General features: G+C 39.8%; 2 protein-coding genes across 13 annotated transcripts in view; one reads left to right on the top strand and one right to left on the bottom strand.

The window, feature by feature from the left end:
• LOC123745078 (tyrosine-protein kinase Dnt) overlaps positions 1-10,526 on the top strand; it is a 316,401-nt gene extending 305,875 nt beyond the window's left edge. For all 7 annotated transcript variants that reach the window (XM_069306249.1, XM_069306250.1, XM_069306248.1 and 4 more), the window contains one exon: positions 2,766-10,526. In XM_069306249.1, coding sequence (XP_069162350.1) covers positions 2,766-2,877 — 112 coding nt within the window. In that variant the 3' untranslated portion in view covers positions 2,878-10,526. The remainder of the gene's footprint in view (positions 1-2,765) is intronic.
• Positions 10,527-17,314: 6,788 nt separating this feature from the next.
• Positions 17,315-19,975, bottom strand: part of LOC123745076 (trafficking protein particle complex subunit 13) — a 28,877-nt gene continuing 26,216 nt past the window's right edge. For all 6 annotated transcript variants that reach the window (XM_069306242.1, XM_045725382.2, XM_069306244.1 and 3 more), the window contains one exon: positions 17,315-18,052. In XM_069306242.1, the coding sequence (XP_069162343.1) occupies positions 17,912-18,052 (141 nt within the window). In that variant the 3' untranslated portion in view covers positions 17,315-17,911. The remainder of the gene's footprint in view (positions 18,053-19,975) is intronic.

Raw genomic sequence — 19,975 nt, 5'->3', positions numbered from 1 at the left:
GAGTGATGGATTTATAGTTAGGGCTAGTACATACAATGCCTAAAGCCACTATTACGCAAAGCGTTTCGACAATAAGCCCCGCTCAGAGGACAAAAAAAAAAAACAGGCGGGGTCCAGTGGGGCTCAAGACCCCCAAGTCAGCCCTTCCCCTGCCCCAGAATCCTCCTTCACAGGACCCGGGGCCGAGTCATCCCCCAAAGCCCCAGCCTCTAAAGAAAAGCTAGTCAAAAAAAAGTCAAAAAGTCAAAAAAGCTAGTCAGATGGAAAGGGGCCCACTGGTCTGACCTGGCTGCGGCAGGCGAGTTCGGACTCGAAGGCCTCCGTCGCCACACCGGAAGGGGGCATACCCCGAGACTGCCAGTCACAAGACCATCTAAATCCTGCCCCGACTCCGAAACCCTCAGATGCTTCAGGGCCGGAAGCAGGGGGGTAGGGGACCAGAATGAACCACAACAGGGGAAGAACAAGAGGGTGCAGACTGAACCAAGGTCAAAGCTACCCCCCCCCCCACCCCCCCACCCCCAAGTCCGGGTACTTATAAGCAAAATGGGGCAGCCTCGGGGCATCCGGGTGGCAACCAACTGAGAGCATTGCAACAACCTGAAGTGTACATGCAACACCTACGCTGCCTGTACCCATAGAAGATCATCATTAGACTGGGTAAACCGAGTCACCAGCAAGCAGCAGGACTCGCAGGACTCCGAGTCGAAAGTGTCACCGACCCAACAGGCAGGGTGACAGAGGCAAAAACAGTGAGTCACCCTGAGACAAGGGGACTGAGCAACCCTCAAACACGCACGAAGTGAGGGAGAACTCCAGGGTCACATCCATTGGACCCACGCACCCCTGTGGGGTTTCCCAGGATCCTAAGATGGAACTCGTGCTCAGGAAATCCCAGGCAGGGTACTGCTAACTGGCGCCCAAAACTACCAAGTAATGTTCTAAAGCTGAACCTCTAGGAAGTGTACACTCACGGGGACCTAGAAAGGGGCACCACCAGAAGAAAACCGTATTAGGTCAAATACCAAGGGGCAAGGAATTCCCACAAGGCACAAACAAAAAGAAAAACAAAACCCCGCAAGAGGACAACGTACCCAAAGGAACAGAGCCAGCAGCTATGAATGGTGAAAACAAGCTGCGCAACACCCTGTGCCCCTTACCAGTGCAAACTGCCTTTTACCCTAAGGTAAACAAGGGAGACAAAACACCCAAGCACCCAAAGGGCGACTGAAAAAATGAGCAATTAAACAGCCCAGCAGAGGCAGGACCCAAGGAACTTGTGGAAGGGAACCCCAAGGGCAGTACTTACAGGGCACCTAGGAAAGGTAACCCTAGGTGCATGCAGCCCAAGTACTGTAGAATAACTCCTGGCTTTCGCAGCCCCTAGAAGACAGCCACCACACTCAAAGCACAGTGCTGAAAAATCACTGGAGCCAGAGCACACAACCTCCGCCTCTAGCATCAGTCTTAGAACTAAAGGGTGGATGGCCGGGGCCAGGGTCTGGGGCTTCCCCTTCCCCATCCCGTGGAGGGGGGAAGCTGTGCAGACAGCAGAGCAGCGACGTGTGATGTCATGCTCATTTGCTCGTTTCTTTTTGGGAAGTTGTATCCACTTGTTCGACTTTTAGTAGCAATTTTCACCAGAATAGGGGTTTGTTTTGGGACGAAGTTTAGTTTGAGTTTAGATCGTGTGGCATCTTCCTCCTGGGTCCTTCCCTCTTTTTCCCTTACCTTTGTTGAGGTAGCTCTGGGGAGCCAATGGGATTCCCCCCCCCAATCCCAAGAAAACCAGCTTTGACTGCAATGAAATGCCTTTTTCTGCGTGGAGCCCGGAGGCTCCCCGGCATCCCTACCTCCCTCCAGACAGTGGTGTTTTCGCATGTCTTTGACATCTATACCGCTGGTTGGATCTCCGTCACAAGGGTCTGGGACTCCCCACTTCCCCTTCCCGGGAAGGGAGGGAGGGTTGCACAGATAGCAGTGCGGCAACGTGACGACATCATGCTTGTTTGTTAATTTTCATTTGGGGAGTTCTGTCCACTCATTCAGCTTTCGGTAGCAATATTTTCACTAGCATAAGGGTTTGTTTTGGGGTGCCTACCTTTTTGGGGTGCCAGACCCGGTCGATGGCAGACATAGAATGCTCCCAACAACACAGGGGTTTCTATAGGCCATTGCTCCTAATGCCTTTCTGAGAGGGCCAGGTTCTGGCTCGTGATCCCCGGTAGGAAAGAACTCTATGCACTTTGACTGATGCCAGAAATCTAATAGACATATCAGCCTGGATAGCTCTGGGAACCTGCGGGTCCCACCCAGAAAAGGTGGGTGGGATTTTTTAAAGGCTGCAGATATTGGAGGCAGGGTTTTTGAAGCTGGAGGCTTGTTTTTTGAAGTTGCAGATATTGTAGGCAGCCAGCTGTGGTTTTTGACTAACTTTCTGGGTACCTTACTCAGTGGTGGGCATAAATAAATAACTTAATATATAAATGCCATGGCTCCCTGCACCTCTATGAGCGGCCAGGTTCTGGCTCTTGGTCCCTGGTAAGCCATAGAACTCTGACTGATGGCACCTACATCGGAGGTAGTAGCTTCAGGGAGCCACCAGGGATCACCCTGAAATTGGCATTTCATTACATTTAACACTAATTCTATAATTACCATTATGTATAATTGCTAATAATATTTGCCTCTTTAAAATTTCTAATTTAAAAGTATAAATAATTTTTTTTCATGATACCTCAACTGTAGGTCTATTTCTTTTGTAGGTTTGGCATGATGGCCCGTTGCTGGGCACCCACTCCTGAGGACCGTGCTAGCTTCCCTCACCTTCTCTCCTGTTTACAAGATTTCTACTCGGCTCTTGGCAAATTCATCTGAGTGCGTTGATGTTTGTTACTGTGTTCACAAATATAGGCCTGAAACCTGGTATTTAATGATTGAGTAGGTTATAAGCAATGTATTTTTGTGGGATGGGGGATTAGATTTGTATCGAATTGATTAGATATAACTTCACAAATTTTAAATGAGCATTTCAGAATTATAGTGAAATTAATATTCTTATAGAGGTATTTTTGGTTCTTAATTATTATTACTAATACAGTACATCATTATTATTATTATTATTATTATTATTATCATACAGTAATTTATTATACAAGAATTTCTTTTCTCTAAATGAAAAAACTTATTTTAATAAACTATATTTTGCACTAAACTTAAATGCTAGTACTGTACAACCAGCTACCGTTATTCACCAACTTGTTTGTTGATGAAATATGGCTTTAAGGCTTTCCTCAGTGATACAATTATACTTTCTAGGTAATTGCTGATGTCCCACATTGACACAAATGAGTGATAATTGTTAAAAGAAATGGAAGCTAGCAAAGTACTTGTTCCAATAACATAACTTTCTAGTCAGAATTTAGTTAATGCACATGTGGTAAGGTTAAAAATCTAGGAGATAATTCTAAATTGCAGTACATCTGATAATTACACAAATATTACTGTATACTATAATTGTAGTGGTATATGTCAAAATCGGTTGCAGATATTGTATGGTTGCACTCCCTGGGCCTGTATGTATTCAACAAACATTTAAGCATCCACCCTTGAGACCTTCAATCTTTCTCAATCATGGTGGCTTACTCTCAGTATTTATTACATAGTTTACAAGCTTGGAAACTTCATAACCCAAGGTTATTAATGTCATAGAAAGCCTGTCAAGACAGTTCCTCCTCTTGGTTTTTTAACCTTGTTTGGAGTCGAAACTTAAACTTCTCTTATGTAACTTGTCGCAAATGGAGGCAACAACAAACTCTTGTTAATTAAGAGTGGACACACTTTAAAACACTGACTTCTTTTATTGTGCAACCCAGTGAAAAAACATCTTGTGACATATACTTTGAAGGACACTGGTCCACTTGACTTAATTTAAGCCTTGAAAAGCATAAATCATATGTATTTTTACCCATGATTCATTCATCCTGAGATGTTATAGGTACTTTGCAATATTTTGACTCATCCTAGTACACAGTGCTCCCAACTGGTATATTGAGTCCAGTAAATATCTGCCTCCTTAAAATGTGACATGATATTTGGGACGTTTCCTTATGCTCAGGGACTGGTTTTTAATAATATAGGAAGAAAAGCTTCTTTTGAATACGATTGTTCTGTGCACTTACAGATAATGGCCTATGTAGCTTTTACACAATGCAAGGGTTAAAGGCTATGTAACTGTGACAAAAGTCAACAGCTTCAAGCCCACCAAGGAGATGTTTTAGCACCCATTGTCTCATAAACTTGTGGAACTGCCTACCCACTGAAGCTGGAAATACCAAAACATTGATTAATTTAAAATAGAACTAGAAAAAAACTCAGAAATAATGGGGTTTTGACAAGCCATCGTCTTCCATTCCTGTCGAGGTAACTAGAAATGGTGAAATTTTTCAGGTGAAAAGAACAAATTCAGGTGAAATGCAAAAACTGCCCCAAGTCGGTGAAATCAAATTTTGCTCAGTTTATTTTATTTTTTTATGCCCCACCACAACCATTTGGATGAAGGTAAATACTGGAGAATTTTCAGTCCCATTGAGATTAATCAGATAATTTCGGTACATTAAAAACACCTAGTTAATCTCGAAAATCAAGGTAACTGTCAAGTAATGCTCAGCTGCTGCTAACTTGCTAGCTCACCAGCTGGTCAACACTACTGCCAAATGATGGTGCTAGTTGTATCCAGAGACAGCTATTCCTCTCACTGTTACATCACAGGCTCCATTCTGCAATTACCTCAAAGTCAGCAAGGATCTAACAATCAGGTAACTGACAGTTGATTCACTCAAAAACTCGTTTTTTTTTTTTCCCCAAGGCTAGACACTTTAACCCTGAGAGTACGAGTACAGTTATCATCTTACATCTTGAAGGGGTTTCCCCCAGAAATGCAAAAGCCTAGTCTTGGGGTCTGCCACAGTTCCCATGGCCTGATATCAGAAAGACAAGATCCCCAAAAGAAGAGACGCACCAAAGACAACTAAGTCACTGTCCCTAACATAAACAATGACCCTAAACAGCCAGAAGACAGTGCAAAGTTCCCAATGGAAAAGGCCCCATGGCACTCAACTGCCCCAGGGACTGCACTGGCAAAAGGGCACAGAGACTAGGCACACTGCCAAAAATGGATAGATGGCTCCTGCAAATTTCATGCCCAGCCCCCACACTACAATAACTCATAAAAGAGAGGGGTGGTGTGGGCACAAAAATAAACAGTGCAGACGAACATGCCCATCAACCCAGCAAGGAGCCTTGGCAGAGGCGGAAAGGTGACTAGTGGCAAACAATGAAGCCAAGGAACACCCCAAAGAACGACAAAAATAAAAGTAGCAGCAGACCTGGAGGAAAAGCATGAAAATGTTCCCTGCATCAGACCTGCAGAGAAACTAAGTTGCCACCAGTACCATAGGGCTGGAACACACAGTCATTCCCAGAAACAAGTAAACTATAGTTCACCCAAACTATAAGGCCCTGTAAAGGAGCCAAAACTCTTGCATTACCTGGTGTGGAGCCTATAGAGAACCAATAAGAGTCCCAGAGGTGGACTCTTGAACCCTTACAGGGAAGGTAACCCTAACTAAAGGCAGTGGTAATGCCAGAGTCAGAGAAGGCAATTCTGGCCACAGGCAGCCAAGGCTAACAAGTAATATAGGCACATGCAATAGGTTAACTTGAAAACCAAACAAATAATGCAGTAAAGGAACAAATGCAAATGCAGGTCCCTTCACAAGAGTCCAAGGGATGGTAAACAGCTAAAAAGTCATGGCCATAAATTTAGAAAGAACCAAGACTGTGCCATAGCACACCAGGTGTGTAAAATGGCTAGAATATCTGGAGCGGAGCTGTCTAGTGGTTGTACCTAAAAAATTATTTTAATTACGTGCACATTCAGAGATGAAAAATACTGTTCGAGCAGTTGCTCGTTTTGGTGCTTTCTACCTTTTCTGTGTTTTTTTCTTCAGTAATGTGATCTTGTATCCCCCATTCCCTTATGCCTCTATCTAAGGGTCCAGATTCTAATCCTGGTCTCTAATTAGTACTTGTGATTTGTTGAGCCTGGTGTGCTACCTGGATTTGAAGGACTCCAGGTGGAAAGCTCAGGGAGATAGAGGGAAACTATCTCAAAAAATAAATGAAATTACATAATTTTCCCAGAAAAAATGACATTATCACATGAATCAAATTTGATGATGCTTCATCATAGTAGACTGCAAAATGGAAAGTTAGTTGTTTTTGGACAAGTGGATATTGGTTTAGTGACAAGATAGATAATTTCCCTAACATTTTGGTTGTTAGGGAAACCAAATTAGAACAAGGCATCATACCTAGTTATAGAACAGTACATGTATTATACCTATATATAACAGCATGTACGTAATCAAAGGTCTGAAAATGGCTTCCACTGTGTATGGTTCAAAGAATCTACTTAAAAATTTGCTGTTTTTTTTTTTTTAAATTTGTAAAACATGTCAACATTTTGCAAAGCAATAAACCCTCAAACCAACATTTAAAAGGAAGATATTTTTAATATGATTGCAAAATATTTAGTTCAACATTTAAGAGTGATTGTAGCTGAAAGTTTTGTAGGGAAAAAGTGTTTTGGTACAGTAGAACTGTAACTAGAACACTAAAAGAATAATTATCTTTTGGATACCAGAAAACTAAAATATTAAATGAAAAATTCCTCTGATATTGCAAAAGGCATCTGTAGATCACAATGGACAAGACTATAATGACCATGGTAGTGTGACATTCTGCATTGGTGCAAAATGCATCTTTCATATAATGTTTTTCTTTAAAGTCATACTGGTGCTAGGGAGGTACAGTACTTGTGAATAACTCAGTTCAGCCCAGGGTGACTCCAGAAAGTTAATAATTCACTCAGCACTTAAACCCTTTCTAAGTCTAACTTTGCATCACATGGATAACCAAGTGCAGTAGTACTCTCACCAAACTGCAAGATATCCAACCGGCTGCTTCCCCTAACTGCCATCAGATGGCACCAACCACATCATTGCCTCAGATTCCAGCCATATCATGTTCTCGACTTCCTTGTGATAGTTGGGCAAGGTTGAGACCAGCTTTTGCTAAATGCTTTGACCCAGATGCATAAAAGCATTACTCAAGTACTTACAAATGTGTACATCTTTCCTAAATCTTTGATGGCTTTGGTTACATTTGTTATTTATTTATTAAACAGTTTACAAGCATGAAAACCTCCCAATCAAATGTTGTTATTGTTATAAACAGCCTCCTGATGCTTCAGAGCTCATACACTGTATAATAATTGTAAATAAAGCCGCCAAAGATTGAGAAAAGATGTACAGGTTCGTAAGTGCTTGCATAACTGCTTTATGAATCCGGGTCCTTGTTCTTATCCTTTAAAACTTAAGTTTCACTGTGCAGTTGACTCTTGCTGTGTATCTCCCCCCCCCCCATTCTCCTTGATGGGGTTGGCTGGGAAGATGCCATCTTCCACAACACACACTCCACTTCCACCAGATCAACTCCAGCAGTTATGACCAGCATGGTTACTGCGAGGTGATAAGGTGCCCTCCTGATGCCATCAAGTGTGATAACATGTTCGTTGTACCCTCAGCTATGCTTTTGCTCCAGTCACTGTTACATCAGGGTTCCCACAACTGGCTTTGTCAAAACCCACACCAACAACATGCTGCGTACTTGCTAAACAGTACAGTACAGCACACTTAACTGCAACAATTCTTGTGTATAACAGATCTTTGTGTGCCTCAGGACAACCAACCAGTGACTCTGAACTTTTTAGGTCCCTCTACATTAACAGTTCCTGGAATGCCCTGAGATTAGGCATTTGTGCTGAGCACTCAATTTTGGGTACATTTGGATCTGCCTATTTGCTTTTGTCATAGGTTACCTTCATCCTTCCTTCCTTGTCTTTGTTAGGCAAGATTCACTTAGGGTCTGTCAGTAACTTTAGCTTTTCCTTTGACCAGAGTGGATGGGTTGAGATTGGGTGACCAGTTTTTACCACCTGTCATTGTACCATAGTGACAATTTAGGGCTGGGCAAATTTGTGCTTGATGCAGCCAAGTAAGGTGTCATTTGCAGTTCTATTATCCTATCTGCCATCTCTCCTGTCTCCAGAATTTTCCCTGTTGGGTTCAAATCTGTCAATAAACATGGGAATGTCCAGTCTGCTAGACCTGAGAGTAATATCATCAGGATTGAAATGGATCTAGTCAACCCAGACTTTTGAGCACTTCAGTTACAGATGCTTCAGCTGGATAGAGATCATTTTTCCAAACTCCTCTCTGCTGTAGACACTAAGTGCTTATGGTCCTTGCTCATGCCATGCCTCATTGCTGAAGGCATTAAGCAGATGCTATGGTTCTCGAGTGAACCAGTAAAATAAATCTTCTTCAGTTTCCTCCAGTCTAGTTGCTTTTGCCCATCCTGTTGAAATTGTAGTTTTGTGGGCATGTCATCTTGCTGGCTTCTATGTAGTCAATTTCCTTCTGTCCCTTCTCTCCAGATATTTGGACCCCTCCCTGTTCCCTACTCTTCTGGTGTTGCACAAACACTTTCCATTTCTCTACTGAATTCAGTGTGTGGAGTGCCTAGGGAGGATCTGTTGGGAGTAGGTGCCTTTTGATTCTTATCCAACTTCATTGGATTTTCTCTCGCCTCAAGTATAAAGTGACATATCAGGCTCTTCAACAGTATATTGCTCTGTCTGACCACTTCTGTGTTAGTTCATATTATTTGTCACTCATAATTTGGCTTTTTTTTTTTATGAGGGGAGAGAGTGGAAGCTTATGTCTTTGATCAACCAGGCTGTGACTCATACGTCAGGCTGCGAGCAGCCGCGTCAAACAGCCTGGTTGATCAGTCCGGCAACCAGGAGGCCTGGTTGACGACCGGGCCGCGGGGATGCTAAGCCCCGGAAGCACCTCGAGGTAACCTCAAGGTAAGGTACCATATTCAGAATATCATAGGGCTCGAGGCTGAAGGCCTGGTGTTGGTAGCAGTTGGGAAATGCACCAAAGTTGACATCTTACTGAACCTGTAATGTCAAATAGGTTTTAAAATGTTTCTGAGGGCTTTAGAATGAACTTTCCAATGTCTCTCTAGGCTGAACTGAGCTACAGTTTTCTCACGTGTATGAGAAAACTGGTGCTTCCCTAGCACCAGTTTGACTGAACAAGATATTTGAAGGATCCCTGTTATGCCAATGCAGAATGTCAGGTTGCCCTGGCTGTCATTATTCTGTTCAATGGGGCATTTGTTTCAGTGACCTTGCCTTTAAAGCATTTGAGTGTCTTGTTCAGAAAATAGCTTTTCACATTCAATCAAATCCTGATATTTTGCACCTTTATAAAAGTTGAAGATGTTGGATTTTTATAACTCATTTATGGCATTGTATTACTGTATCTGGTACTAAACATCATGCATCATATGATGGTGCAAAATCCCCTCATTTCAATTTTATATTGCCAGTTTATTTAGCAGTGATAGTTAATTATTACAAGGATATATTTATCATATAATATTTTTTAAGAATTCATTGCTTTTTATAGTAATGAAATCTTGCAAAATATGATTTAGAAGACATTTTATATAGAACTTATTTTTTCACATATATACCTGTACTGGGTTGTGTAAAGAATGCATAAATATTAATATACCTTTATATTTATTACTTGTTAACAAGTAATTTTGTTATCAATTTATTTATTAATGTTTCTTGTATTTTTGTCATGTGATTTAAATACCTCAAATACTGTACATTAAAAATATTCTCTAATACACAAGACTTCATATGGTTTTATAATTAACAGTGGATGAATTGAGTTTTGACTGTTCTAAAATTAGAACCCAAATTAGAGTGAGTTGTAAACCAGAATTAGAATGTCACAATAACATGACTGAAACAAATAACCAAACTCCCCCCTCCCCTACCCACATGAAATGAAATGTCGCCACGTTCATAACATTTCATGTGTGGGGGTAGAATTACGAAGTGAATTACAACAGGGCTGTTTGTGATGTTAACAAGTACCTGTGCTGAGTCCAAGGAACAAATGTACATCCTTAAGTTGTTAATGCAATACAGTATGGTGCTTGCATGAATTATATAAATATAGGGTTTTATGATAATTTTGAGAACGAATATACAATCTGCCTTGTTGGGACAATTAAGTTTCTATTACACTGTAGTATAGAATTTGCCAGAATTTATCAAATTATACACCTACATGCATTTATGTATCATGTCTACAATAACAATATAACATTTCCAAGAACAAATATCAACAAAGTGGGGCTATTTTGAAGGTTGAAGTATTTATCATTATTTACTAGGATAAATGAAAATAAATTGCAATAACATATTTACAAGCAAAGAACAAAATATAGTGTATTTTGGTATATTTGAAAAAAATTAAACTGTAATCATTGAATTTTGTGATGAAAACTCTAGTAAAGATACATATTAATTATAGGTGTTTCATGTTTTGCCTTATTGTCATGTTATTTTAGATAATATAGACAAGGTCATGACAATAAAATCTGAAAAACCTGATATGTATGCCAGAACTGCACAGCTGGGCCTAGTAGGCAAGGTTGATTTTACCTAATAGCCAGTTGTTTTGCTTTTCTTTCTACAAAAAATAATATTTGATTGAAATAAGCAGAATATGTTAAGAAAGATCAAACCACACACCAGAAGATGAGGAGACGACATTTCGGTTCGTCTTGGACCATTATCAAGTCGATTATGTTGAGAATATTATTTACTAATTTAACAATAACTAATTTTCCCTCAAATACAAAGTTTTTGTATTAATAGGTATATTTAGGTTGTCTGCTGCTAAGCTGTGGCACAAAATTAACTTATATAATAATTATATTAAATTGAAAATATGTCGGTACACAAAATAAACTTTCTAATTTTGTGTATATTTAAGGATATTTGGCTTGTTAGACAACTCTGACTATTAGGTACAATATACATACCATATATATTGGTACTATACAATGTGCATGTCTATGTATATATACACACACACACACACACACACTCACTGGTGAGATGGTACATGAAAGCAAATGAACAAACTCGTTAGGGTAAAAGTTAAATACAGTACGTATGCCAAAGCTAGAAGATAGAAGAAAAAGTGTTGGTATGATCACCACTTAGACTTCTAACATGGTTGAAAAATTTTCTGACTGATAGAAAAATGAGGGCAGTAATCAGAGGCACTGTATCAGACTGGAGAAATGTCACAAGTGGAGTACCACAGGGTTCAGTTCTTGCACCAGTGATGTTCATTGTCTGCATAAATGATCTACCAGTTGGAATACAGAATTATATGAACATGTTTGCTGATGATACAAGATAATAGGAAGGATAAGAAACTTAGACGATTGTCATGCCCTTCAAGAAGACCTGGACAAAATAAATATATGGAGCACCACTTGGCAAATGGAATTTAATGTGAATAAATGCCATGTTATGGAATGTGGAATAGGAGAACATAGACACCACACAACCTATAAATTATGTTAGAAATCTTTAAAGAATTCTGATAAAGAAAGATCTAGTGGTGGTTCTCGATAGAAAACTATCACCTGAGGACCACATATAGAATGTTCTGCGAGGAGCCTATGCCACGCTTTCTAACTTCAGAATTGCTTTTAAATACATGGATGGCAAAATACTAAAGAAATTGTTCATGACTTTTGTTAGGCCAAAGCTAGAATATGCAGCAGTTGTGTGGTGCCCATATCTTAAGAAGCACATCAACAAACTGGAAAAGGTGCAAAGACATGCTACTAAGTGGCTCCCTGAACTGAAGGGCAAGAGCTACGAGGAGAGGTTAGAGGCATTAAATATGACAAACTGGAAGACAAGAAAAAGAGGTGATATGATCACTATGTACAAAATAGTAACAGGAATTGATAAAATCGATAGGAAAGATTTCCTGAGACCTAGAACTTCAAGAACAAGAGGTCATAGATTTAAACTAAACAAAGATGCCGAAGAAATATAAGAAAATTCACTTTCGCAAACAGAGTGGTAGATGGTTGGAACAAGTTAAGTGAGAAGGTGGCGGAGGCCAAAACCGTCAGTAATTTCAAAGCGTTATATGACAATGAGTGCTGGGTAGATGGGACACCACGAGCGTAGCTCTTATCCTGTAACTACACTTAGATAATTACACACACACACACATATGGCTTTTGTTAGGCGAAAGCTAGAATATGCAGCGGTTATGTGGTGTCCATATCTTAAGAAGCACATCAACAAACTGGAAAAGGTGCAAAGACATGCTACTAAGTGGCTCCTAGAACTGAAAGGCAAGAGCTATGAGGAGAGGTTAGAGGCATTAAACATGCCAAAACTAGAAGACAGAAGAAAAAGAGGTGATATGATCACTACATACAAAATAGTAACAGGAATTGATAAAATTGATAGGGAAGATTTCCTGAGACCTGGAACTTCAAAAACAAGAGGTCATAGATTTAAACTAACTAAACGAAGATGCCCCAAGAAATACAAGAAAATTCACTTTCGCAAACAGAATGGTAGACGGTTGGAACAAGTTAGGTGAGAAGGTAGTGGAGGCCAAAACCATCAGTAGTTCCTAAGCGTTATATGACAGAGTGCTGGGTAGATGGGACACCATGAGCGTAGCTCTCATCCTGTAACTATACTTAGGTAATTACACTTACATAATTATACATACACACACACACACACACACACGGAAGATAGATTCAGTGGTATACCACCAGGCTCGTCCCAGAACTGAGAGGTATGAGCTACGAGGAAAGACTAAAGGAGCTGAACCTCACGTCCCTGGAACAGAAGAGTAAGGGGAGACATGATAACCAGCTACAAAATTCTCGGGGGAATTGACAGGGTAGACAAAGACAAACTCTTCAGCACGGGTGGGACACGAACAAGGGGACACAGGTGGAAACTTAGTACCCAGATGAGCCACAGAGACGTTAGAAAGAATTTTTTCAGTGTCAGAGTAGTTAATAAATGGAATGCACTAGGCAGTGATGTGGTGGAGGCTGACTCCATACACAGTTTCAAATGTAGATATGATAGAGCCCAGTAGGCTCAGGAATCTGTACACCAGTCGATTGACAGTTGAGAGGCGGGACCAAAGAGACAAAGCTCAACTCCCGCAAGCACAATTAGGTAAGTACACACAGTATATTTAAAATAAATTTACAAAGAATGCTGTGAAACAATTCAAGTTTATGTATTAATAGGTCTTCCACATCATGTGGCAGTGATATTTGAAATTTATATACTGTACCTGTTTTGGTTTGTAATTAAACGATGTCTTTGTTCTTGTTAAGTCACCGTTACCAAATAACGTAGTTCAGAAAATATTTGCATTAATTTGTGTTTTGACAATCTTTTATACAGATATATATGTTATTTAACAATATAGACACTGCAAAAGCAATATTTGAGAAGCTGATGATAACTGTGTTGTAAATAATTACTGTGAGTGTATAACTGGTGTCACAAGGGACATGAATTATAATTTATTCTTAGTATATTGGTGTAATATATGTCAGAATGAGTGTATATCATATTATGATCAAAATCTTTTGACTGTTTTTGAGTTGACCAGATATATGAAATCAAATTAACATGTTGTCTATGTAAATGTAAGTTTAAACATTAGATATTTAAGTATGTGTGAGGCCAAACCAAAAATTTTTGAATCATTTCATATTCCAGTTTTATCTTTTATTTCTTGTGAGAGTACTCTAGTTAAAAAAAACAGTATACAGTATACATAATAAATATTATATATATATATATATATATATATATATATATATATATATACATATATATATATATATATATATATATATATATATGTATATATATATATATATATATATATATATATATATATAAAATATAATATAATATATATATATATATATATATATATATATATATATATATATATATATATATATATATATATATATTATATTATATTTTATATATATATATATATATATATATATATATATATATATATATATATATATATATATATATATATAATAAAATTAATTTATTATCAGTAATTTGTGATTTCTTGTTGATTTTATAATCTGGAAAAGTAAGTTTGGCTATAACAATCTGTCAAGGTTTGTCCTCATGAAGTTCTTAAGGATCAATCTCCAGGCATGAACAAGAATATATATTTCCTCAGTTACCTGTTGTTCCAGATGGGCTTCATGACTGCAGCAGCCTGAACTTAGAAGCCTCACGTGGAAATGGAATACCGGGTAATTTATGGGGCATGCGTAAATACTTATAATTGGTTAGATTATCCTTCTTGAGGTTCCTTGTGCTTCTTAAGGCAAGATAATAATGTCATCACTTGGACTATTATAGATCACCCAGCTACTAACAAGACATCCAGACTGTACCTCTTTAGCAGCATAAAGAACCTTGCTTTAGTTTACGTTTAACATTTTTAAATTACCACAAAGATATAGCACGGTATTTGACGAGATATTTAACATTACATTGTAGGAAGATAGTTTATAAGCAAACATTCAGTGCCTCAATCCTGATTAGGCTTAACATCGAAGGATAAGAAAATATAAAAACATATACATACATACATACACACACACACACACACACACACACACACACACACATATATATACACATACATACATACATACTGTACTTGGCATTGATATGAAGAATACCAAAAAAATTACTAGTAAAATACAAAACAGCATCACAAAAAACATATGATTATTTAACTTGCACAAAATCTCTCATTTGACTAGAAAATTATGAAAGAGGTCCAGATTGGAAATCGTTGGGAGTAGTGTGTTTTAACATTCTCATGCGAGACTTGAGACTGTAGGCCTCCTCAACCTCAGGCTTGAGCCAAGAGTATCCTATTATTGTTGTAACTAGTGCATGTTGCAAGTCGCACATTGTCCATTTTGTACCAGCCTTTGTTAACAATGAATAAATTACTGGTGCTTTAACCCAACAACCTGTATGATTGCAAGGGTTTCACTTAATACCTATGTAGCACATCCACCTGTTAATATGCAAACTTATGGGATCAATGACGACTAATAAAAAATTGTTGCTTAATCATGTTAAGTAATGCAAGGATAAATATTGCATAGTCTGTCTGGAATGGATTCCAAGGAATTTTTCTAAGCAATCAATAGTTGAAAATTATCTGGATATGTCTCCAATAAATGAATCCTGATTTAGCCGAAGGCCACTAACCCTAGTGGCCTTGGTGAGGACAAGAAGCCAGCGGCTTGGTGAAGGTCCTCCCCATTTGCCTTGATCTTTTTCCAGGTATATTTTGAAATTCAGCACAGTTTGGGCAGTTATGACTTCAGCGAGTAGGCGGTTCCATGGATTAATAACCTTGTGGGTGAAAAAGCATCTCCTGTTCTCAGTCCTACATTGTGGCTTGTTGAGCTTGAAACCGTTGCTTCTTGTTTGTGTTACATCTGACCTGACGAAGAAAATATCTGGATCAACATCCTCCAAGTTGTTCAGTATTTTAAAAGTTTCAAAGAGATCTGCCCTGTCATGGCTGCTTTGCAGTGTTGTTGGCCCTGTGGCCTTCAAGCATTCCTGATACGAGAGATGACTTAGCTCTGGAATGACTTTTGTTGCCCAGTGTTGCACCTTCTCCAGAGCGGCTATGCCCTTCTGAAAATGAGATCTCCATGCATGGATATAGTAATCTAAGTGAGGGTGCACCAGAGATTTATAGTTGAACCATTACCTTCTTTTCCTTAGTCAAAAGTACGCTTGAGTATCGCAAGAATTTGGTTAGCTGTTATGACTGCTGCACCCACCTGTTGTGTAACTTTTAATTAATGAGTGGAAGCCCTCTCTCTCTCTCTGGATCATTATAGGGAAGGCGGAGATGAGTGCAGAAATATAAGGGATGAGATTCAAGAATGGGCTTACAAAGAAGGAAGGATTGAGGAAGATGAGAACCAGCACTAACAGTAAAAAAGTGGGAACCCAGTTCGGTTGTGACCTTCACTAGGTCCACCACAACCTAGCAGGGGACACCACCAGAAGAAAACCATATTAGGTCAAACACCAAGGGGCAAGCAAGGCAGACCTTCCCCCACAAGGCACATACAAAAATAAAACAAAACCCCGCAAGAGGACAACGTACCCAAAGGAACAGAGCCGGCCGCTATGAATGATGAAAACAAGCTGCACTGCACCCTGCGCCCCTTACCAGTGCAAACTGCCTCTTACCCTAAGGTAAACAAGGAAGACAAAACACCCAAGCACTCAAAGAGCAGCCAAAAATCCAAGCAGTTAAACAGCCCGCAGAGGCAGGACCCAAGGGACATGTGGAAGGTAACCCTCAAGCCCCAAGGGCAGTACTTACATGGCACCTAGGGAAGGGAATCCCAAGCGCATGCAGCCTGTGTACTGTAGAATAACTCCTGGCTCTCGTACCCCTGGAAGACAGACACCACACACGAAACACAGGGCTGAAAAATCACTGGAGCCAGAGCACACAACCTCTGCCTCTAAAATCAGCCTTAGAACTGAAGGGTGGATGGCCAGCGCGAGGGTCTGGGGCTCCCTCTTCCCCCTTCCCGGGGAGGGGGAAGTTGCGCAGACAGTGGCGCAGCGACGTGTGACATCATGCTCGTTTCTTTTTGGGGAGTTGTATCCACTTGGTCGGCTTTTGGTAGCAGTTTTCCCCAGAATAAGGGTTTGTTTTGGGATGCTTACCTTTCTGGGTGCCTGACCCAGTCGATGGCATACATAGAATGCTTCCAACCGCACCAGGGTTTCCATAGGCCATTGCTCCCCATGCCTCTCTGAGGGGGCCAGATTCTGGCTCGTGAGCCCAGTAGGCCCACAGAACTCCATACACACGACTGATGCCAAAGTCTGACATTAGCATATCAGCCTGGATAAGCTCCAGGGAGCCGTAAGGGCTCCCCCCCAGAAAAAAAAAAAAAAAAGCAGATCATGTAATCTGAGTACCTGTAAATGGAAGAACAATGGTGGTAAAAAGTAAAAAAATATTGAAACCAGCTAAATGTGAAGACTTTGATGTTGCTGATTACTCGTGATTTGTGTAGCATTGTAGCCCGAGTCTGGCTCATGATGATACACTCATTCTATAGCTGAAGGCAAAGGGCATTGAGAAATTCAAGTCCAATTCACTATCATTACAGATATTACAAGGCCATAGAACTACAATATAACTCAATTTTTATTCACACAAAAACATATTTGTAAGTTTGAATCTGCTTAAACATGTATTATATCTTTTGCCAAAAGAAAAATCTTGAAAATTTGGCTATAGCCAATAAAGAACAATTATTCGGAAATCGGAGTGGGTCCAGAATGAAATGATCCAGATTTTGGAGATTGCCGTGTACTGACATTAGTATAGGCTGCAGATGGTAATAATATTCAATATTGACTTTTACATCCCTTAATGAGTGGTCACATAAATGCAAGGGTATTTACATTGCCAATAGCTGTTAATAAAATACACGTACCATCATCTCATAACTATAACACACAGCCAAATGTTATAAACAATTATAAACTCATACAGTATTTTTATTATCCTTTCTTAATCTCACATAATGACAATGTCTTAAGCTATTTTTTGCATTTTTAAAATCATAAAGGATTCAAAATCCTGTGTGAAACATAACAGTGAACAAGTCATTAACAAAATTAATCTACAGTAACAAAAGTACAATACTGTACAATAGCATACAAGTTTCAGTAACATACATTATATGTTCATATTACATACCAACAGTATTAGGAAATAAGAAATAATTAAGCAGCTTGGTTGACCCATGCAGAAAAGAATGCCTCTTTCTCTACAGATTTGTCATTTGTTATGAATACCTGAGCCAAGTTTTCATAATCATATGCTCTTTTTAGGAAGGTGTCGGTCAAGCGCACTCCAGCAATAGTCTGAAAATAAAAAATGAAAATTAAATCATTTAAACACACTATTTAAGTACCAGTACACACAAACCTAAGCCCTTATCTCTTTGTATTCTTAAGATGTCTATTACTGAATTTATTCCAATCTCTGTAGATAATACACCTGTTAAACTTGGTTGCTCATAACAAATGTGTGTAAAATTAAAGGGTTCTAGTCACTCTAGAGCACCTCCCTCACTGCAGGTAGTTTACCATTATGATGGCCCACTAGACCCACTAGACCATTCTAGACTGGCCCACTAGACTCCTGGAATCATGAGCACTACTCTAAAATTACTTTTAATACAGTAGTTACAGTATAGCACAATCTGTGCTAAAGAATATTTGAGTTGGGCTGGCCGGCCGAGCGGACAGCATGCTGGACACGTGATCCCGGGTTCGATCCCAGGCGCCGGCGAGAAACGATGGGCAGAGTTTCTTTCATCCTGATGCTCCTGTTACCTAGCAGTAAATAAGTGCCTGGGAGTTAGTCAGCTGTCACGGGCTGCTTCCTGAGGGATGGAGGCCTGGTCGAGAACCGGGCCGCAGGGACACTAAAAAGCCCCGAAATCAACTCAAGATACTCAAGATGACCTCAAGTTCCTAGACATAATTCAAGATTCTAATATAAGAATAGAAAACCCCAAATTCATCCAATTCAATGAGAGAGCCTGCTACACTGAGTAAGACATCCCTCTCTCTCTGGGATTACTCAGCAGAGGAAATACATGGGGCATGTTTAGTGGAGTAGCTCTTCTCATCAAGAAGAGAGACTCCTTCTGTACCATCCTTGTTAAGGACGACCATATCCTAGCCATGGAATTCACTACCAGCCATGAATCCCTATTATCTATATTACATACCTTCCACCTAGGCTCAATTAACTTCCTTTAATCTTTGTAATAGAAAGATTGAGGTTCCTAATAAGGACCAGCCAACTATCATAGCTGGTGACTTTAATGCCCACCACCCAGCCCTTTTTCCAATTACCACTCAGCTGGAACAGACCACAAAGGCAGACAGCTCTACAACTTGATGCAAAACAGGAACCTAACCTTCCAAGGACCACACTTCAAAATATTTATCACTGGCAATGCAAGAGGCACACCTGACAGTGTTAACCAACAGACATTGCAATATGTTACACTGCAGAGTAACTTGGGTATGAATTCCTGTTTTGACTACATTGCTGCAAGAGTAAAATTCAAAACTACCCCCTTCAGATTCATAGTCACTTCAATAATCAGAATCGAAACACTAGGAATCCAATCCTATCATACATTCCTGGCAAATTATCCCATAATCCATCTAGTCATGCAATTGACCATACTGCTGGATGATCTCCAATGCCATTTACAGATATTAAAACCTGGCAGCTAAGTGGATGCGCAAATCCTCTGGCAGCAGCACTTTGGCTTTGTGCTAGTTGAGGTTTGGAGGTTGTCCAATCTGATGTACTTAGGAGTTGTAGGGCACGTCTTATTCCTAAAGAGTAGAACACATCACAAAGCTCCTATACTGCTAGGATAAGCATTCAGAGTTTCAAGACTCTGTGAAAAGAATGAGTGGTGACAGAGCAAGGGGCTTCACTTAAGCCCCATTCCAGGTTCTCTAGCTATGCCCCCTGGTGCATGGCTATGTGGTGTTGTGTACTGCTAATGGTACATCTCACCAGTACATTAGTGGTACACATCACCACATAACTGTGCACCAGGCTTTGGGAACCTGGTATGGGGCTTAAAGTGAAGTGCCTTTCTCCCTCACCACTCAAACTTTTCAGTCTTGAAACTGTGAATACACTCTGAATACTGAATCAAGCAGAATATTTTCCTCAGTCAACAACTGCATCTTAGAGAAACTTCTGTTACTTGTGAGATGTCCATCAATAAAACTTACAACCAGTACAAACCC

Source organism: Procambarus clarkii, chromosome 57 (genome assembly GCF_040958095.1).
Source record: "Procambarus clarkii isolate CNS0578487 chromosome 57, FALCON_Pclarkii_2.0, whole genome shotgun sequence".
Classification (NCBI taxonomy): Eukaryota; Metazoa; Arthropoda; class Malacostraca; order Decapoda; family Cambaridae; genus Procambarus; species Procambarus clarkii.
The sequence above is the reverse complement of the archived record's forward strand: the minus strand, read 5'-3'. Positions and strand labels throughout refer to the sequence as shown.